The sequence below is a fragment of the Muscardinus avellanarius genome (genome assembly GCF_963383645.1).
Source record: "Muscardinus avellanarius genome assembly, chromosome: 2".
Lineage (NCBI taxonomy): Eukaryota > Metazoa > Chordata > Mammalia > Rodentia > Gliridae > Muscardinus > Muscardinus avellanarius.
Genome location: NC_137787.1, coordinates 100,113,427 through 100,135,995, shown reverse-complemented (window position 1 = coordinate 100,135,995; position 22,569 = coordinate 100,113,427). Strand labels below are relative to the sequence as shown.

At 40.8% G+C, this 22,569-nt stretch overlaps 2 protein-coding genes across 8 annotated transcripts in view; both read left to right on the top strand.

Moving 5' to 3' along the window:
• The window catches only part of ACMSD (aminocarboxymuconate semialdehyde decarboxylase), a gene marked incomplete at both ends in the record, with an annotated part of 76,203 nt that extends 72,326 nt beyond the window's left edge, over window positions 1–3,877 (top strand). For both annotated transcript variants that reach the window (XM_080690283.1, XM_080690284.1), the window contains one exon: window positions 3,815–3,877. In XM_080690283.1, coding sequence (XP_080546409.1) covers window positions 3,815–3,877 — 63 coding nt within the window. The remainder of the gene's footprint in view (window positions 1–3,814) is intronic.
• Window positions 3,878–9,621: 5,744 nt separating this feature from the next.
• The window catches only part of CCNT2 (cyclin T2), a gene marked incomplete at both ends in the record, with an annotated part of 44,122 nt that continues 31,174 nt past the window's right edge, over window positions 9,622–22,569 (top strand). For all 6 annotated transcript variants that reach the window (XM_080690029.1, XM_080690028.1, XM_080690027.1 and 3 more), the window contains 2 exons: window positions 9,622–9,779; window positions 10,480–10,561. In XM_080690029.1, coding sequence (XP_080546155.1) covers window positions 9,622–9,779; window positions 10,480–10,561 — 240 coding nt within the window. The remainder of the gene's footprint in view (window positions 9,780–10,479; window positions 10,562–22,569) is intronic.

Genomic DNA, 22,569 nt, shown 5'->3' with positions numbered 1-22,569 from the left:
CTTTCACGGCCTGAGTTTTCTGTTCTAATTAGGTTTGTTTTCAGAGCATTTGACACATAGCAAAGAACAGAGGAAACATACTTATTCCTAGAACTATTACTATATCTTCAGAAATAAGCAAACTATCAAAGGGAAAAGAAATGTAACAAAGCTGAAAGTCAGTCTAATACTAAATTAATAAAATAAGTATATCATGATAATATATTTGTGTTTAATGTATAAGGAAAATGTCTTTTTCCTTTAATTTTGTTACACATCTACCAATCTCAAAACTTGTAGTGATTCTGCCTAGATATTGAAACTATAGTCTCAATATTAAGAGCCCAAGAAATCAGAACCTTTATTCAACTGGTTTTTTTCTCAATGTTTGATTTTAAAAGTGGAAATATGATACCAAAATGTGCCATAATGCTACCACTACCTATTCTCTTAGGCTCCTGAGTCAGGACAAATTTAAAATGAGATTCAGTGTCCTCAGACTTTCTCTCCTTTGCTATCTCCTCCCTACCCACCCTCAAAAACACGAGTTTTTCCTAAAGCTTTACCACCAGTCACTACCAGGGCTCAGGGATGGCCAACATGAAAAAAAAAAAAAGATATGTGAACTTGTAATAAAATTTACAAACATCTTAGCCGGGCGTGGTGGCACACACTTATAATCCCTGCGCTTGGGAGGCTGAGAAAGGAGGATCACACAGGTTCGAAGCCAGCCTCAGCTACTTAGTGAGGCTTTCAGCAACTTAGTGAGACCGTTTCCAAATAAAATATATTTTTTAAAAAAGGTCTGGGAGTATAGCCTGGAGGTAGAAGGCCTCTGGGTTCCACCCCCAGTAACACCAAAAAATTACAAACATCTTAGTCATAAATCCTTTTGCATACTTACAGGCTTTCTTCTAAAGTAGAATCCAGAAGTTTCCTTCTATTAAAGACAAGGCTCATCAAATCTTTTGAATAGGCTTCAGTACATTAACAGATGCCAAGAATTCATTCTGATATATACTAGTTACAAATTATTAAATGGAAAGCCTCAGACTCCTTCACATAGAAGCACCCCCCTCTGGCATTTCCATTGAGGCACTAAGATTGTCAAATAAATTGTCAAATATTTATCTAATAAGTAAAAAGTTGTTCTAACTTTTAGTTGTTCTAACTTTTTTTTAGTTTTTAACAACAAACGTTGAAAATTAAAAACCTTCTATAATATTAAACAAATTAAACAGAAACCAGATTATGCCAAGTATCCTGATTAAGATTTTAGTGGAATAATAATTACTTTATGCCTCTAATAGTTTATTTATGTGCTCACTGCTTTCAAGTATTTTTTTTTTTAAGAGCCAGGGGTGGTGGTACACACCTGTAATCCCAGTACTTGGGAAGCTGAGACAGGAGGATTACAGGTTTGAGGACAGCCTGTTTCCAAATAAGAAATAAAATTGGGCTGGGGGTGTAGCTTGAAGGTGGAATGCCTCTGGGTTCAATCCTCAAAACCACACAAAAAAGTATTTTTTTAAAAATCTTGAATAAAGGCCAGGCGTGGTAGCACACGCTTGTAATCCCTGTGCTTGGGAGGCAGAGACAGTAGGATCACGCAGGTTTGAAGTCAGCCTTGCTGGCTTAAGAGACCCTGTTTCCAAATAAAAAAATATAAGAGCCGGGCGTGGTGGTGCACACTTGTAATCCCTGCGCTTGGGAGGCTGAGACAGGAGGATCGCACGGGTTTGAAGCCAGCCTCAGCTACTTAGTGAGGCTTTCAGCAACTTAGTGAGACCCTGTTTCCAAATAAAATATTTAAAAAAAAGGTCTGGGAGTATAGCCCGGAGGTAGAAAGCCTGTGGGTTCCACCCCTCAGTACCACCAAATAAAAAAATATAAAATAGGTCTGGGAGTGTAGCCTGGAGGTAGGGTTTCCAGGAACCCCAGTGCTACACACACACAAAAAAAAACATCTTGAATAAAAATTTACACAACCACAAATTCACAACACATTTTATACAAGGTTATTCACTATAACACTGTAATAAAATACTGAAAGCAATCTTTAGGGGAGTAGTTAACTAAATAATATATCCATATAATGAAATATATATAGCCATAAAATATTAAAATTCACTTCTAAGATGTTTTGAAAAGGAAGATATAAAAAATTTGTACAGTATACTTTCATTTGTAGATACTATCCATTTATAAAAAATATCTATATGCCAAAGTATAAGTATTTCCTTTGTACACATAAAATATCCCTGAAGAAATAAAAAAGAAACTGACAACTCTGGGAAGAAAACGTTTCCAAAGAAGGGCACTTCCTTAGGAGGCCTTGCCCCCTTTTAAGTCTCTTCCTCTCCTCTTGTAAACAAGTTTCAGATTTAGTAGTTGGATGATGGTAATGAAATGGTATACCCATTTTATAACTCTTGAGTATTGAACCGTAAGAAAGTATACACCCTAAAGAAATGTCAAATACAATAAATAAATCCATTTGATGAGTACAGCACTGGAAGGTATACAGTTAGATTCCTACCAAAATGTGGAAGAAAACAAGATTTAGGGGTTGAGCAATTTGCCTAAAGTGATATTAACTGTTGGGTTACAGCATATACAGGCAACTCAAAAGCCCTTGACTCACTAAAAGGTCTCTAACACACCAAAGGGTATCACCTTCAAAGGAAACATGGTACCAATCTATTTTAAAGGCTCAAGGAGATGGCTTTTCCAAGCAGTAAGTCACTTGTGAAATCTTCCTCTAAGGAAGAGTGTGCATCAGAGAAGAACCCTAAGTAAGAGGTCTCTGCCCCAAATCTTCCACTCTTCAAGGCTGTGTAAGAACCCAAAAGCAGTCACGGTATGGAGGGCTGATGTAGGTAACATTCATACATTCAAGGTATGGATGTTGTAAACCATCATACACGTTTCTTTCCACCAATGGCTACACCTCTGTCCTTGGCAAGCTAGACAGAAACCAGACACCCAAAGTTGTCCCTCAGGTCACTTTGTTCTACAGATATGGTATAGCCTGACTAGGGAGGAGTTAGAAAAAAATTAGGGCATTTTTTCATGTGAAATAAATGAGATGTACCTAATTTGTATTCCTGAGACCCTTCATCTGTATAACTTCTCTTGTCCTGAAAGAGCTCACCTTTTATTCAGGGCCATATGAAAGAGCAATGCACATGCTCAGAAGCCAGAGGATGGTTACATTACTTCTGGGCACTCTGTCCAACCCTCTTGTTCCATAGACTTAAAATTGTACCTTTTCTCTGTTTATGTCTCCAAATAGTCCTTCAAACCTATTGAAGAGTCCACTAAAAATTTCCAAAGGGCATTTTCCTTGTAGGGCTCTTTATAAATCTCTTCTATAAGTCAGTTTATCTCCTCCTACAATCAAGTTTCAGATTTCAAATAGTGGGGCAAAATATGGGTCAAGAGGATTTTATTGCCAGGCATGGTGGCACAGGCTTGTAATCCCAGCATTTAGGAGGCTGAGACCGAAAGATTGCAGTTCACAGACAGCCTCAGTTATTAAGTGAGGCTCTCTGAAAGTCACTGACACCCTGTCTCAAAATAAAGAATTAAAAATAGGGCTGGAGGTGTAGCTCAGGGGTAGAATGCCCCTGGGTTCCATCCCCAGTACCACACAAAAAAAGAGGATTTTATTAAGAGATTCACTGTATAATCGGCGAAGTTTTCTCTCATATTGGGGAGTTGATATCTCAAAAAGTCGATGAAGACACTTTGATAAAGTATTTTACAAACAACTTATATATATATATATATATATATATATATATATATATTTTTTTTTTTTTTTTTTTTTTAGGATAAACTCAAAGCTGGTAACGCCCTGGAATTTTTGGATCTTGAGAAAAAACAATTTGAATGACTGAATTGGCTACAAAAACAACATTCAAGAAGATATTTCACTTTTGTTGTTAAATATGTATCACATGTACATTACAAAATACAATTTTGAATTATTTTACCCAGAAATAAAATATCCCCAAATACCCTAAATTATAACGAAAAATGATTCACAAGTGCTTTCATTTTGAAAATCAGTACATTATCTCACATATAAATAAAAAAATTATCCTCTCAGTGCCTTTTTAATCTGGAAAAGAGAAAATAAAATGTCATTAGTGATTTACATAGAGATAAACCAGCACCAAATTCATTTAGAAGATTTCAGGTGGGTTCTCCAATTTGATCAAGGATGTGTGATTTAGGCCCAAATAAGTTGTTCTGTTCTATTATTATTATTATTATTACTACTGAGGACTGTGCACATTGTACCTTTGAGCTATACCCCCAGCCCTATTTTATTTTTTACTGTAAAACAGGGTTTCGCTAAGTTGCTAAAACTGGCCTGGAACCTGCACTCTTCCTGTCTCAGCCTCCCAAGTACTGGTATTACAGGTATATACCACCACACTCAGCTGTTTTTTGTTTTGTTTTGTTTTGTTTTTTTGCGGGTCTGGGGATGAAATCCAGGGTCAATCGACCTCCAAGCTACACTCCCTGCCCTATTTTTTATTCTTTATTTTGAAACAGGGTCTCACTAAGTTGAGGAGAGCCTCACTAAGCACCTGAGGCTGTCCACAAACCGTGATCCTCAAGTCTCAGCCTCCCAAATGCTGGGATTACAAGCATGACCCACCACGCCTGGTTTGTTTTATTCATTTTTAACACCTTCCACTAGCCTAGAATTTGGCTGGGAATTTGTTCACCTCCACAACATAAATTATGTAACATAGGACAGCCATCCCTCAAAGAGCTTACAGTCCAATTAAGGAAATAAGACACATGTTTATGGAATAATTACTGCAAAATACAATATAAAGTTTTAAAAGTTCTATTATTTATACTGTTTTTGTTTTTGTTTGCGGGTCTGGGGATGGAACCCAGGGGCATTCAACCTCCGAGCTACACCCCCTGCCCTATTTTTTTTTTTTTTTTTTTTGAAACCAGGTCTCACTGAATTGCAAAGGGCCTCACTAAGTAGCTGAGGCTGTCCGCGAATCATGATCCTCCGGTCTCAGCCTCCCAAATTCTGGGATTACAAGCATGCACCACCACGCCCAACTTAAAGGTTAAAACTTTTTCAGTAAAAAGAACTTATTTTGGTCTCCAATGGTTGGGTAGGTCTTCACAGAAACTGGAACTTGGGCTGAGTCTAGGAAGATGGACAAGGACTTTTTTAGAGTAAGAGAATGGGAAATTGATAAGAAGGTAAACTATGGGAACACAGTTGTGATTTCAGACTGGATGGGACTTATCCATTCTGGAGAAAAGTTCCATTATACTTATATTTACCAGAAACTCTTTTATTTTTCCTTGTGATACTGGGGGATTGAACCAAGGACTTCACACACATTAGGTAAGTAATCTACAACTGAGCTATGTCACCACCCCTTTTTGAGACAGGATCTTGCTAAATTGTCCAGACTGGCCTCAAACTTACAACCATCCATCTCAGCCTCCCAAGTAGCTAGAATTACAGGCATGTGTCACTGTGCCTGACTAACTTTTAACTTAGCATACTGAGCAGAATGTAAAAGGGCGGGGTCACTCTGAGCCAGGTGTGGTGGTGCACACTTGTAATTCCAGTACTTGGAAGTGACATGGTGACAGTGGCCCTGCCCCTTGTACATATTTGCACACAGGTTCCCTATGTACATACATGCATACACATGTACACACACATACACATACAAGGACTCTGGAGCCTGAGGCCCAGGCCCTGCCTGCTGGCTACCACCAAGCTCTAGACCATCCCTGTTCCAGCCTCTGTTCTCAGGGTCGGGCAGGGAGGTGGGGGTGGGGAGTAGTAGTCAGGGAAGGCTCCTGAGATCCAGCTCCCAGACAGACGGACAGACATGCGAACACCAGACTGAAGCACATGTAATATAGACCGTGTATGTTTACAATGTCGTGTATAAATGGGACAACTCCTTCGCCCTCCACTCCCTCCCCTTTGGTTGTATGATTTTCTTCTTTTTTTTAAGAACCTTTGGAAGAAGCAGTGCCTCCTTCAGGGCTGTCTGGGGGCTCCGCCCAGCCACCTCTTGGGGTGCCTGCTTCTCCCTTTCCTGTGGCATCCCTCCCTCTCCCATTTGCTCGGTGTTCAGTGATGTTTATTTCTTCTCCCAGACATGGGGCACGTGCCCCAAGGGACATGATCCTCTCAGTCTTAGCTCATGGGGTTCTTTATAAGGAGTTGAGGGTGGAGCAGGAAATAGGACTGAGCTGAGGCTGAGGTCAGGCAGGCTGAGGGCGCTCCTGGCTTCCCAGCTTTCTACCAAGAACTCCTGGGAGTAGAGCTCCTGTTCCCAGGGGAAAGTTGTCTCCTTGCCCCTCCAGTGATGCTGTGTCTGTATATTCTATACAAAGGTACTTGTCCTTTCCCTTTGTAAACTACATTTGACATGGATTAAACCAATATAAACAAACAAACAACAACAACAAAAAGCCAGGTGTGGTGGTGCACACTTGTAATTCCAGTACTTGGGAGACTGAGACAGGAGGAGTGCAGGTTTGAAGCCTGTGAACTTAGCGAGGCCTTCCACAACTTAGACCATTTCCAAATTAGAAAAAAAATGGGGGTGTTGCTCAAAGGTAGAATGCCCTTGGGTGCACTCACACACACAAATAATTAATTAGCAATTAATTAATTTAAAAATAAAGCTAGCTATGAAGAGTGAGCTGCGCAATAGGAAGGTAGCCTTGTTCTACTCCATTTATGGTCCCACAGGGACTTGCTCCTCAGAGAGTGATGAACATCTCTGGTTCATATGCTTCTGGTTGATTTCTAAAATCAAATATAATTTTTCCAAACTACTCTCTTCTTTTGGGTTGTTTTCCCTTCTTATACTCCAGAAAGTCAAAAGTTGAGTATTGACATGTAATTTGTGCTGGCGCAAAAACAGGTTATGTGGACCTTAGTAAGAATTAAATCCCTGGAGGTAGTGGTGCACGCTTGTAATCCCTGCCCTTGGGAGGCTGAAACAGGAAGATCGCACAGGTTCGAAGCCAGCCTCAGCTACTTAATGAGGCTCTCAGCAACTTAGTGAAACCCTGTTTCCAAATAAAATATAAAATAGGTCTGGGAGTATAGCCCGGAGGTAGAGAGCCCCTGGGTTCCACCCCCAGTACCACCAAAAAAAAAAAAAAAAAAAAAAAAAAATCTTTTCCTAAGCCATTCCTATCCCATTATTTTCACTTATAGAGTTCATCACTCCATATTTCTTGCCCCTCCTGTTGCTTTCTAGGAATTTTCCCCACCACTACCACTCTGCATATTATTCCAATTTGCCTAAAAAAGTAAATAAAGTTGAGCATGGTAAAAAGACAAAGCATATGCTATTATTTTTTCCTTTCTTATTATCTCTGGAAGAACTATCTACCTCTTTTCAAGGTGTCAACATAGTTGGTTCCTTCTGAGGCCTCTCTCCTTGGCTCATAAATGGACCTCTTCTACTTCTGTCATCATTGGTGAGGGCTTATTTTTTGGGGATAGTCTATATAACCAATTATGCCATCTGTGAATTGACAGGTTTATTTCTTCCCAATCTGTATGCTATTTATTCTCATTTCTTATTGTATTAGCTCAGATATCCAGTACTATGCTGAAAGGAATCCTAAAAAAGGATTCTCCTTGCCTTCTCCTGGATCTTAAGGACAAAGGATCTAATTCCTCATCATTAAGAATTATGTTGGCTGAAGGTATTTTGTTTTATTTTTGGTAGATGCTCTTTACCAAGTCGAGGAAGTTCTTCACCATAGTTTTTTTATCATAAACGGCTGTGGAGTTGATAGGCCCTTTTAAAACACTGCTTTAAATCAATTGGGAACTTCTAAGTAACTTAAGGCATAAAACAAGAAAGAGATTTAAGCAACTGTCCACGATAACTGCCTACTGTAATTAAATCATATTATAATACAATGGAAGTAGGCAATGCGAAAACACTGCCCTAAGCTGAGCCAAGAAGCCCCCAAACAGTAACAAAAGCCTGGAGTCTTAATCAGAAACTCAAGTGAATGTAACCTCACTTGCCTTTTAGAAGGGGGCCTGTGTTCTGTGGTCTTCAGCAAATATATAAAAGTTTTTAACCTAGAAACTCTTCTCACAGAGAAGTGGATTCGTCAACAAGTGTGTGAGATGTTACTTTATGAGATACTAAAGGTAAATTTTGCCAGGCTTTGTGGTGCACACCTTGGGAGGTAGAGATTGGAGGATCACAGGTTCCAGGTCAGTTTAAGCAATTTAGTCAGACCCTGGGTTTTTGTTGTTGTTTTGGTACTGGGGATTGAATTCAGGGGCATTTTACCTCTGAGCTACAACCCTAGCCCGCCCCCCCTTTTGGTATTGGGGATAGAACCCCGGGAGCAATCTAACTCCAAGCGACACCCCCAGCCCTATTTTTTTATTCTTTATTTTGATACAGGGTCTGAGTTTCAAAGGGCATCACTAAGTAGCTGAGGCTGGCTTCGAACCTGCGCCATCCCCCTATCTCAGCCTCCCAAATGCTGATTACAAGCATGTGCCACCACGCCCAGCTCCTATTTTGATTTTTGAAACAGGGTCTCGCTAGGTTGATGAGTCTATTTGCTGCGGTTGTCTTCAAAACAGTGATCCACCTGTTTCAGACTCCCACATACAGGGATCACAGGCATATATCACCAGGCTCTAGCCACACCCTGTTTCAAAATAAAAAATAAAGTAGGGTTAGGGATGTAGCTCAGAGATAGTGTGCCTCCGGGTTCAATCCCCAGTACCAAAATAAATATAAATCTTGACTCAATTCTCCTTGCATATCTGCTTCTCCTCCAACCTTTTGTAACAAAACACAACGCGGCTTACAAACACACATCCAGCCAGAACGGAAGACCTAGACATCCAGCCCTTCCAGGTACTAACTCCATAACCTTTGGCAAGTAATTTTTAGACATAAACACATGTCCTGCGCGTGTAGTCGAGCAACACGGGGAGGGGGCACTTAAGTGCGGCCAAACGTAGACCTAAACACGCTCTATTTCCTCCGTCCTCTTCCTAAGCTAGATTCTTCCTGGAGCAGCCCCTTGGGCAGAGGCTGTTCCTAAACACTGGAGTCCCACGCCTGTGACCCACTACCCGGACCAACCCCGAAGGAAAATGGAGGTTGTGACATGAGACAGCAACAGTGGAGGGTTTTCTGTTTTCAAAACGCCGCCTCTGGTTCCGGGAACAAACTCCTGGACTGGGAGGTCCACGCCAGGGACCGCGGCCCAGCCTCCGGGGCCTCTCGCGCCTTCTCCTTCCCGGGCCCTGGGCCCCGCCAACCCCCGGCCCGGCATGCACCGCGCCGACCTTTTCCTTCCGAGCGCCCCGTCCTCGGCGCGGGCCAATGACAGGCGGCGCGGGGCATTGTGGTCCCGCGCGGGAGCGAGGCCGGGGCAGGAAAAAGAAAGCAAAAGGCGAGCGTGAGCCGGTAGGGCGGGCCCGCGCAGGCGCACGGGCGGCGGCGGGGGGAAGGGGCGGCGCGTGGCCTACGGCGAGCCGAGTGGGGCGGGGTCGCGCGGCCTTGGCGGGGAGTCCGCGAGCCGGGAGGGGCGGGGGTGGGCGAGGGAGCGGGCGGAGGAGGAAGTGTCATGGCGTCGGGCCGTGGAGCTTCTTCTCGCTGGTTCTTTACTCGGGAACAGCTGGAGAACACGCCGAGCCGCCGCTGCGGAGTGGAGGCGGATAAAGAGCTCTCGTACCGCCAGCAGGCGGCCAACCTCATCCAGGACATGGGGCAGCGGCTCAATGTGTATCCTTCCCTGTGCTTGACCCTCCGCCCCTCACGCCCCGGCTCCCTCGCCCGGCGGCCGGGCCCGCTGTCCCGCGAACATGGCGCCGCCGCCGCGGCCTCCTCGGGGCCTCGGCTGCGCGGCGAGGGCGGCCGGGCGGCCGGGCGAGGGCGCCGCGAGGCCCCGGTGGAGGAGGGGCAGGAATGCGGCGGGAGCCGCGTTGTGTAATGTGCCGGCGCGTGGCGGCGGCGGGGCTGGGCGCAGGCGGCGGCCGCCCGGCTCGCGGGCCCGGGGCCGAGGGGTGCGAGGGGCTCGCGGGAGGCTGAGCGGGCCCGGGCCTCTCCCCGCGCGGCTCGCCCGCGATGGCGGCTCGCCCGCGCCTCGGGAGCTCACTCTGGGCTCTTTATGTGCTTGGCGTGGTTTTGTATGGGCGTTTGTGCGCGCGCGTTCCAACTGTTTGGGTTTAGTTGTAGCCACTGATAGTTTCAGGAATCTCTCTGTAGCACCGTTAAGATGAAATGTTGAGCAGTTTGTCTGCTGTTTATTTAGAGTAAAATCTATCCCCCGCGACCCCACTGGCTTTTATTTATCTCCGCTTTGGGGTTTGGTCTGGCGTGAATGAGAGGGCATTGAGAAAGGACCGTAGATCGGAGAATTTTCTATCAGAGTTGTTTTGGTAGATGTTTTTTTCCAGTTTATTTCCTAAATGTTACGTTTCAGCTCTCAGCTTACAATAAACACTGCGATTGTTTATATGCACAGGTTTTATATGCACCATTCTTTCACCAAATTCAGCAGAAATGTAAGTACTATTTTAATCTCTTTTGCTACCACCAGATTTTAAAGTAAATCAATATGCAGGGGAAACGTTGGGCATTAATTTTACTGTAAATTTAGTGTTCTGAGTTAACGTATAGGTAAATGACCTGATAAACGTTTTGCTTTAAATGCGGAGTGTGTGTGTGTGTTTAAACTTTATGATGAGTTAAACTGTAAAGAACTGTGTTAGGCCCTAACCAGGCCTCTTAAGCTGCAGGATAAGTAAGAAACATTTTTTCTTGTGTTGATACATCGGTGTTTTTTTTTTTTCCATTTCAGTTTTATACTTTACATTTGAATAATTTAAGTAGTCTCTGTACTGCATGGTTGGGCATGCCTAGCCCTTCAGGGATAAGTCTTAATTTCGTTGGACTCCTTATTTAAATATTGTGAATTGGGATTCACTCAGTCACATTCCTTTGTAGTAAAACTTTGAAAGATCTAGGTCTTAGGAAGATATTTCATTCACTAACAATTTCTAAAATGTCAAGGAAATTCTGATCATCACTTTTGGTTATTCAAATATCAACTCTTCAGATATATGACAGGATTATGTCTTTGTATATTATATATATATATATATATATATATATATATATATATATATATATATATATTTGCGATACTGGGGATGGAATCCTGGGGATATTCTACCTCCTAGCTACTTCCCCAGCCCTAGTTTTTATTCTTTGTATTGAAAACAGGGTCTCATTGTGTTGCAAAGGGCTTAAGTAGTTGAGGCTGTCTGAACCGCCATCCTCCTGTCTCAGCCTCCCAAATGCTGGGATTACAAGCGTGGGCCACCATGCCCAGCATTGCATATTAATTTTGACATAAACTTAACAGTTTAATAATAAGATATTTTTAAAAACATAACCTGTAACTCTTGACAAATGGAATAATAGCATTTAGTTGAATTTATTTACTTATTTTTTTTAATTAATTTATTAAATTTTTTTGATGGTACTGGGGATGGAACCCAGGAATTATTCCGGGCTATACACCCAGACCTATTTTTATACTTAATTTGGAAACAGGCTCTCACAAAGTTGCTGAGAACCTCACTAAGTAGCTGAGGCTGGCTTCGAATCTGTACAATCCTTCTGTCTCAGCCTCCCAAGCGCCTGGATTACAAGTGTGCGCCACTACTCCCCGTTTAGTTGAAATTTTTATTTTAAGCTATGAGTGTCATGAATTTGATATACTTCAGAGTTAACATGTGTTTCATTGGTTAGCTAAGGTAGGGGGAAATGGGTGGTTAAGAAGTGCTTAACCTTGCCTGGATTCTCACTCTATTTTTTACTCTAAATTTTTATCACAGCTGTTTTATGAATGTTATTCAGAAAAATATGTAGGAAAAAATCCGGGAGCGGTGGAGCATTCTTGAAGGAGGCTGAGAACCAGAGGTTTGCTGTTTGGCAGCCAGCCTCAACTACTTAATGAGGCCCTGTTTCAAAAAAAAAAAAAATAGAGCTTGAGAGTATACCTTGGAGGTAGATTGCCCCTGGGCTCAATCCTCAGCACTAAATAAATAAATGTATTATAATGAGGACTTTGACTGTTTTTAAGTAGTTACTAGGAACTCATTTGCTAAGAAAACAGTCTTGAAAAAAGTCCTTAGAATTATTTTTGAAATGGGATTGCTGCTTTTAGCTCTTATCATGGGTTTTGTTTTGTTTTGTTTGTTTGTTTGTTTTTGGTTTTTTTTGTACTAAAGGTTGAACCTAGAGACATTCTACCTCCAAGCTACACTCCAGCTCTATTTTTTTAATATTTATTTATTTATTTATTTATTTATTTATTTATTTTGTGTGTGGTACTGGAGGGTGAAACCCAGGGACTTTCTACCCCCGGGCTACACCCCAAGCCCTGTTTTATCATTTATTTGGAAACTGTCTCACTAAGTAGCTGAGGCTGGCTTTGAACCTGTGCAATCCTGTCTCAGCCTCCCAAGCGCTGGGATTACTGGCATGCCCTACCATGCCTGGCCTGATCATGAATTCATCAAAAGGGCATATAAGCTTATTTTGAACAGCATATATTTCTATTAGATTTGGGTCTCTTACAGTCCTGTTTATACTCTTTTTCTTAAATCTGATTCTTTGTTGTTTCCACATTGTTTTCTTAGGAATAGCACTTAGATCAGTGATAGTGTTGTAGAGGATAAAGGAAGCCTCTGGTAACAGTATTTAGATTAAGAGAATTAATTTTTATTTATACTCTTTCCAAAGGCAATAGTGAACTAATGGATACTAAGTAGCCTTGGGTAATGCTGGTAAAAAGTCAAAATAGTTCTGGAAATTCTTTACATGTCCCATTTGCTGAATTGGGCGTGTGTTCACATTTTTTAACCAAGGATTGGACCCAGGGACATCTGCCTCTGAGCTACACCACCGGCCCTTTTTATTTTTTACTTTGAAACAAGGGTTTCTTTGGGTTGCTCAGTCTCATTGCTACTAAGGCTTTAATCCTCCTGTCTCAGCCTCCCACCTACTGGGATTATAGGCATGCACGACCACTGCTGGCTTCAGGCTTTTCTCCTTTCAGTAAACAATCACTCATCACTAGTCATTTTAATCTGTTTGTTTTTGAGTGTTCTTTCATAATTTGTCATTTGGGCATGAGTTCAGTGCTTCAAAACAATTACCTTGCTAAAAGCCAGATTTTTCAATTTTCAATTGATCCAGGTCATTTGCATTCTAGTCTTTATTATATTTAAACATCATCATTCAATAAACAGCTAGAGTATTTTTATTACCCTTATTAGAGTCTTGTATATGAAAGTAAGCTTCAACATTTTACATTGTCATTAACAGGATAATTGAAATATTGTGTTAATTTTCATTTGGGGAAGCAACATTGTAACCCTTTGTATGTATCTCTTACCTTTTTTACCTTTGTGATTACAAAGGTATCAAATTATCAAAAGTGACTTAATATTTGTGTTAATATACTTGTATCAGTTGCACAGCCTTTTGTTTCCTCCCCTTAATTCTTTATGGTGAGAGGGTGATCTCAAATGGAATGTGAGTCATACCTAAATTCATGCTCTCCCACATCATTGAAAAAAATTTCTCTTACAGAGTTATAATCAAGTGTCATAATGTACAAAAAAACATGAGTTACAAGTAAACACCATTTGGTAAATTAAGCTTTATGGAATAACTCGCTTAAATGTTAGGATGGCTAGAACAAACCATCAATTCTTTAAATAACTTTTTTTCCTGGTACTGGGAATGGAAGAGCTATACCCTCAGCCTTTTTTTTTTTTTTTTTTTTTTTTTTTTTTTTTTTGGTAGTTCTGGGGTTCCTGGAAGCCCTTTTACCTCCGGGCTACACTCTCAGACCTATTTTATATTTTTGTTTGGAAACAGGGTCTCTTAAGCGAGGCTAGCTTCAAATCTGAGCAATCCTCCTGTCTCACTGGCTTGTGGAGGACCTCACTAAGAAGCTGAGGCTGGCCGGGCTTGATAGTGTATGCTTGTAATCCCACCATTTTGGAGGTTGAGACAGGAGAATCTGGGTTCACAGACAGCCTCAGGTACTTACTGAGGCCCTTTGCAACTGAGTGAGACCCTGTTTCAAAATAAAGATTAAAAAAATAGGGCTGGGGGTAGCTTCGAGGTAGAATGCCCCTGGGTTCCATCCCTAGTCCCCCCCCCCCCAAAAAAAAAAAAAACTGAGGCTGGCCACAAACTTGTGATCCTAATGTCTCAGCCTCCCAAGTACTGGGAAAACAAGTGTGCACTACCACACCCAGCTATTTTCCTTCTCCCCCCCCCCCCCAGTATTGGGGATGGAACCCAGGGGCATTCTACCTCCGAGCAGCACCCCGATCCCTATTTTTTATTCTTATTTTGAAACAGGATCTCAATGAGTTGCAAAGGGCCTCACTAAGTAGCTGAGGCTGGCCAAGAACGTTATCCTCCTGTCTCAGCCTCCCGAATTCTGGGATTACAAGCATGCGCCACCATGTCAGGCTTATTCATAAGTAAAGAAAGAATCCCAAACCCAGCAAGGTGGCGCACACTTGTAATCCAGTAGTTGAGAGGCTAAGACAGGAGGATGGTGGGTTCTTGGCCAGTCTCACCTACTCAGGCCCTCCACAATTTAGTGAGACCTTGTTTCACAATAAGGAGTTAAAAATAGAGCTGGGGGTGTGTCTCAAAGGTAGAATGCCCCTGGGTTCAATCCCCAGTACCACACACAAAAAAAGAATCCCACCTACAAGTAAATTGCTGTTGTATTTAAGAATAAGATAAATATCAGCATGTGTTGGTGACCCAGAAATTATTTTGTCATTTTCTTGAAGAGTTAAATCACTATCAGCAGTAAATAACTTTTATGTAACCTAATTGGATAAATCTACCCTTTGTTTACTGGATGCAGAGAGCTTTATGTAATAGGACCTATAATTTAAAAAAGGCCCAGGGTCAGCATTGCTTCCAAAGTATAAACTGAGGTTGAATATTTCCTCCATTGTATGCCTAGACTGGATATTGACCCAGCTTCTCTTAGAAATTCTTTTTCTTTCTTTTTTTCTCTCTTTCTTTCTTTTTTTTTTTTTTTCCATACTGAGAATTGAACCCAGAAACATTCTACCTCCAAGTTACACCCCCAGCTCTTTTTTTTTTTTTTTTGCGGGTCTGGAGATGGAACCCAGGGACATTCAACCTCCAAGCTACACCCCCTGCCCTATTTTTTATTCTTTATTTTGAAACCAGGTCTCACTGAGTTGCGGAGGGCCTCACTAAGTAGCTGAGGCTGTCCCTGAATTGCAATCCTCCGGTCTCAGCCTTCTGGATTACAAACGTGCTCCTCCACACCCAGCTTCTATTTTATTCTTTATTTTGAAACAGGGTTGCTCACTAAGTTGGAGAGGGCCTCACAAGTTGCTCAGGCTTCCTGCGAACTTGTGATCCTCAAGTCTCAGCCTCCCAAGTACTGAGATTATAAACATATGCCACCATGTCTGGCTATTTTTTATTTATTTGTGGTACTGGGGTTTGAACTCTAGGATATTCTACCTCTAAGCTAGACCCTCAGCCCTATTTTCTGTTCTTTATTTTGAAACAGTGTTTCAAAGTTGCAGAAGGCCTCACTAAATAGATGAGATTGGTTGGTTTTGAAGATCAGTTAGGTGGTTTGATTTTCTTTTCCTCTGCCTGTACTGGGGATTGAACCATTATACTACTACAAGCACTCTACTTCTAACCTACATCCTCAGCTATTTTTTATTTTGAGACAAGATCTTGGTAAATCACTCAGGTTAGCCTCATACTTTTGATCCTCCCTTCCCATTCTCCTGAAAAGCTAAGATTATAGGCTTTTGCCACTGTGCTCAGCCCATTTGATTCCAAGTCCAGTGAAGGAAGGTCTCTTAAGGTCAGGTAATAAAGAACATGCCCTTTTCTAAGTATTTTGTTACTTGGTTAGAGTCTGTTCTCCTAGGTTTTATTTTTTCCAGTTGATGTACTTATCTTAGTATCGTTGTCTCTTTAAAGTTTCAGTGATAAGAATTGCATATAATTTGCAAAGTTTAAATGTATTGTAGTTCTGTTTAAGGGCTGAAGAGTACATAGTTAGGACAGTAGTGGGGTTAATGATCTTAAGGAATAACTATAATGATATGTATATGCATTATCTTATGTTCTGGGTTTCATTTTTACCTGTAAGATTGGTTCCTTGCTACCCATGAACAGATTTGTATTTGCTTATGTAACATTTTCATTCCACTTTTTGCCCACAGTTTTTGATATGTTTCTGAATTGGCTTGGCTCTTCAGTAGTGAAGATTTCATTATAGATTTGAAGATACTTTTGCAGTCCTTTCCTTGTAAATTTGAAAATACTCTTGTATTCTTTTCTTTCCCTGTAAAGACTTCAATGATTTGGAAGAGGGACATTCTTTTATCTATAGAAAGAAGTGCTCTAAATTCCTATTATTTGTCTGATAGAAGTTACATGTTAGATTGTAAGGGCAAGGAAGTTTTTTGTTCTTTTTTTTTTTTAACTTACTGTTTTACTGGTACCTAGGAAAGTACCTCATATAGAGAAGATATTCAGCAAATTTGTCAAAGAATGGATCCAGGCTTATTTTTCCACAGGTCTAGTAAGTAAAAGTGTCGACATTTTCCTAATATATCCTCCCCACATATATGCACTGAGAGTGTTTATTTTTGAAAACTGTTATGCATATGGTAAATGAAAGCGATAGAAAAGACTTGGGACAAACCTTCCTCTCATACAGGAGTCTGAGTCCCCATCCTAGCCCTATATGGCTCCTGATATTAATCACTATTCAGAAACATTTTTTGCCCCAGCCACGGTAGCACACACCTGTAAATTCAGTACTTGGGAGCCTGAGACAGGAGGATCACAGGTTCGAGACCAGCCGCAGCAGTGTAACAAGACTCTCAGAACCTAGTGAAATCCTGTTCCAAAACAAAAACTAAAAAAGGCTGAAGTGTAGCTCAGAGCAAATACACTAGGTTCTTTTTTTTTTTTTTTTTTTTTTTTGCCACAGTTCTTAGGTCTAGCACACAACAGCAATATGCAAACATACATAATTAGATGATTTGAGTTGGGATTAGGTGTAGCTGCTGCTGGTATAGGTTTTTTTTTTTTTTTTTTTTTTTTTTTTTTTTTTTGCGGGTTTAGGGATGGAACCCAGAGGCATTCGACCTCTAATCTATACCCCCTGCCCTACATTTTATTCTTTATTTTGAAACAGGGTCTCACTAAGTTGCAGAGAGCCTTACTAAGTAGCTGGGGCTATCCGCGAACCGCCATCCTCCAGTCTCAGCCTCCTGAATGCTGGGATTACAAGCGTGCGCCACCACGCCCAGCTGGTATAGTAACTTTTAAGATGGCATTAGAAGAAATGGTATAGATAGAGGCAATGGTTCTCAAATAGTATCAATTTTGTTCTCCAGAGAACATTTGGCACAACGTAGAGGCAAAAGGGTGCTGCTACTGGCATTCATAACTAGAAGCTAGGCACTACCCTTCCTCTTCCCCAAAAAAAGATAAGGGAGGAATGTCAAATCTGTTATCGCTGCTAGATCTGTAACTCCCAGGGACCTTCTTAAGAACAAAGATTGCATTTGTACTCTTTCTCTTTATTAAATTGAGGACTTTAAGGAACCCTGGTATTCCTAAAATTTTAAGCTTTAATGTAGATTGACAATAAAGAACAGCTTTCTGAGAACTACTGATGTATTTCTTCTCTTATTTAAATTTGTTATGAATAACATACTGTTCATAATTTTTCTTTTAATTTTGTTTATGGCATTTTTGACATTAAGTCAAATTATTGTATTTGATTTTATTTCATTGCCTTTATGCTTATTTAGAGGTAAATGTACTTAACACTTAGCAATTTCATGGGAGAAGATTTGTTTTAATCTTTAGATTTATTTTGATATGTGGTTCCTAAACATTTAATGTTAATTCCATTTTCCCTTTCATGCAGATTAGGAAGATGTGAATCTTTAAGGTTAGATACTTACCCGAAGTCACACAGCAATAGTAGTAAAAACAAATCATCCCCAGATCTAGACTTTTAAGCTCATGCTGTTATTACTGTACCTAACTTAAATTAATTTTTTTTTTTATATGTGGTCCTGGGGATGGAACCCAGGGGCCTGTTTTATTTTGAAACAGAGTCTCACTAAGTTGCTGAGAACCTCATTAAGTAGCTGAGGCTGGCTTCGAACCTGTGTTATCCTCCGTCTCAGCCTCCCAAGTACTGGGATTACAAGCGTGCGCCACCATGCTCAGCTCTAGTTAATCTTAATGGAATTGTCTTCATAGCTCTGGAATTTCTCACTGAAAGCAGTATGTGGAAATTCTTTGTTATATGCTAAGAGTGGTTTGTCAACTATTCACATCAAAATTATGATGCTTGTTAAGAATTATGCTTTACTGGCTTGGAATATTAAGACAGGAGGATTATAGATTTGAGACTAGTCTCAGCAACTTTAAGCTAGACTCTAGGCAACCTAGTGAGACCCTGTTTCAAAATAAAAAAGAGCTGGGGTATAACTCTGAAGTGGAATTCCCTCGGTTTAGTCCCCAATACAAATATGAATGTATGTTTATATGTTTTACTGGGTTGTGCCTTGACTTACATAATCAGAATATTTGTGATGAGGTTCTGGCTCTTTGCCTTAACAAGCTTCCCAGATGATATCTGTGCCCATTAAAATGGAAGACTTTTTTTTTTTTTTTTTTTAAGGTACTGGGGGTGGAACCCAGGGACATTGTACCTCTAAGCTATACTCCCAGCCATATCTTTTAGTCTTTTTATTTTTTTTATTTTTGTAGTACTGGGGGGTGGGACCCAGGGGCTTTTTATCTCTGGGCTACACCCCCAGCCCTGTTTTATAATTTATTTGGAAACAGGGTATCACTAAGTTGCTGAGAGCCTCACTAAGTAGCTGAGGCTGGCTTTGAACCTGTGTGATCCTCCTGTCTCAGCCTCCCAAGCATTGGATTACAAGCTTGTGCCACCACGCCCGGTCTCACTGAGTTGTGAAGGGCCCCATTAAGTAGCTGAGGCTGGCCGCAAACCGTGACCCTTCAGTTTTTGCCACCCAAATGCTGGGATTACAAGTGTGTACCACCACACCCAGTCTGACTTGTTTTAAATTCATTTTCTCCTCTTTCTCAGTCTATTGTTATCCTCTGGTCATGTTTTATAGAAGTCAAATAAATATGTGTTTCATTCTTTACTTTCTAAATGTCAGAAGTAAATTTCTATGGCATCAAAAAAAAAATGACACATTTGAAATCAGCTCGGCAAGGCGAGTTTTACTCTTTGCACAAAGGGATCCAGCCACCAGTGAGTAGTCAAGCATGCAGGAACAGCTGGTGGAAAACTGCTGGGCATATTGTTTTCAGTGCGGGGCCTCTGTGTTGTGCTTCTATTAGTGGGAATGCAGCCTCACAATCTTTATACTATTGGCTGAAGGGGATTCTGAGGGACAAGTTGGCAATCAAAATCTCCAGGAAATTCTATCTTTACAAAAATACAAGCACATTTAAGATTACACAATGGCAGTTCTACAAAATGGAGCCCAAGTCAGCAGGGCATGGTGGCACACGCTTGTAATCCCAGCATTCGGGAGGCTGAGACCTGTAGGATCACGGTTCACGGACAGCTTCAGCTACTTAGTGAGGCCCTCTGCAACTCAGTGATACCCAGTTTCAAAATAAAAAATAAAAATATAGGGCAGGGGGTGTAGCTCGGAGGTCAAATGCCCCTGGGTTCCATCCCCAGACCTGCAAAAAAAAAAAAAAAAAAACGGAGCCCAAGTCAAGGTATTCCTTTGATTAAAAAAGATCCAGTTATATTCTCACATAAGGTATCTTAGGAAACCTGAAAGAGCCTACATGACAGGCACTTAAAATTTATTTGTTTTACGTAGTTAGTTTTCTCCAGAAGAAACAGAACCATTTACTAAGTGACTTATCCAAAATTAAAACAACCACTATGAGGACTGGGGATGTGGCTCAGTGGTAGAGCACTTGCCACTTGCCTGGCATTTGTGAGGTCCACCAAAAAATGACACCGTTAAGAGACTGGAGTTTGCACTCAAGTCCCTGTCTAATCTCATGCTGCATTAGTTTTAATTTTTCCTACCCTAGTATGTTTGAAGTAGGGCACAATAGCCATTGATGCCAGTGATTTTTACAGAGATGTGTGAAGTAAACAACTCTCAGATTTTGATTAGTTTACCTCATTGGACTAAATCAAATCTTTTATAGGTCTCATTCCTTTTTAAGCAATACATCAATCTTAGTATTATGCATTATACATCTGTTTTTTCATAGAGTGTTTTCTGTTTGCTTTCTACATGTCTGCTCTGGCAAGTTTTTTGGGGGGTGAGTCTTTTTGGAACCGGGGATTGAGCCCAGAGTGCCACACCTACAGAGCAGACACTTTGCCACTGAGCTATGTCCCAGCCTCCTTTTTTTCTTTTTTAATGGCATGGGGCTGGAACTCAGGCATTTTTACCTCTGAGCTACATTCCCAGTCCTATTTTTATTCTTTATTTTGAAACAGGGTCTCACTAAGTTGCAGAACTGAGGCTAGGCGTGAAATTGCAAACCTGTTTCAGCCTCCTAAATATTGGGATAAAAAACGTGCACCGCCACACCTCACTATGCTCCGGCAAGTTTTAAAGATTTGATTGAAGTTGCAACTCCTTTGTAAAGCTTATTCCAGATAACCTTTACTTTTCCATTTCTAAATGTCTGTCTTGGTCTTTTAAGTCCTAATAATCCTGCTCTGGTCTATTTGGTGTTCTTTAGTGCTATACCATGTCAGTATATGAGGTGAATTTTTTCTTTTTATTGTAAAACACAGACATAAAGCCACCAAACAAATGTTTAGCTTAATGAATTATTATAAAGCAAACAACCTTCTAATCACCACCCAAGCATATTAGTACTGTGGCAACTACCCAAAATTGCCTTGTGTCAACCCCTTCCCTCCCTCCATATAGTAACCATAATCTTTAATGTTACAATACATATTTCTTCGGTTTCTTTATAGTTATATCACTCAGCTCTGCATTCCTAAACACCATAGTTTGGTTTTGCCCTTTGTTAAATACTTGATAGTCTTTTATGTCTCTGAATAATCACCAAGTTTTCTCCCTGTCATGTAAGTTTTAATATGCTGAAGGACCATATGACCTGTAAAGTGTCTACCTGTCTAACTTTTCTTGATTTTGTGTTCGTTGTGCAGTTCATCATGTTCATTTTCTTTGTTCTTACATACTGGGGTTGGACAGGAACTCTGCCTCTGAGCTGCACCGCCAGACCTATTTTTAATTTTGAAATAGGGTCTTGTGAAGTTGCTTAGAGCCTCACCTAAGTTGCTGAGGCTGGCTTCCAACCTGCAGTCCTCCAGTCTCAGCCTCTCAAGTACTGGGATTGCAAATGTGTGCAACCACGCACCTAGCTGAATCCAGATTTTTTTTTTTTTTCCAATACTGGGGATGGAACCCAGGGGCATTCTACCTCCAAGCTACACTCCCAGCCCTAAATTTTTTTTTTTTTTTTTTTTTTTTTTTTTGTGTGTGTGTGTGTGGTACTGGGGTTCCCGGAAGCCCTTCTACCTCCAGGCTACACTCCCAGACCTATTTTATATTTTTTAATTTGGAAACAGGGTCTCTTAAGCAAGCGAGGCTGGCTTCAAACCTGCGCGATCCTCCTGTCTCCACCTCCCAAGCGCGGGGATTACAAGCGTGCTCCACCACGCCCGGCATCCCAGCCCTATTTTTTATTCTTTATTTTGAAACATGGTCTCACTGAGTTGCGAAGGGCCTCGCTAAGTAGTTGAGGTTCTCCACGGACCACAATTCTCCTGTCCCAGCCTCTCAAATGCTGGGATTACAAGCGTGCACTACCATGCCTAGCTTGGTAATACTTTAATTCTATTATTTCATTTATTAATGGGATATCTTTATATTGAAATACTTCTGTTCATCTACATTTGGACACTCAGCAGTAGATATCATGCAGGATCCTTGATTCTTAACCTACATTTAATATTGCTTTTAGGTATAATTTACATACTATATCTTTTCACTCATGGAAAATTATGATTCAATGAGTATTTATTTTTTGTATATTCAGAGTTATTACTTGTAAAAGAAACTCCATAACTCTTGCCCATCTCTTCTCTTCCCATCTTTCCTCCTATCCTATTCTGGACGTTTCATATGGAAAAAACTTAGCATAATGGTTTTCAAGGTTCATCTGTAGGGTAGCATGTACTTCACTTATTTTTCTTGCTAAACTACCCATTCAGTGTATGGGTAGACTATATTTTATATATCTATTCATCAGTTGGTGGACATTCATGTTGGTACCAGTTTTTGGCTTTTATGAACATGAATATTCTTGGTATGAATATTCCTGCACAAGGTTTTATGCAGACATATATTTTGGTTTCTCTTGGGTTTGTATCCATGAGGAA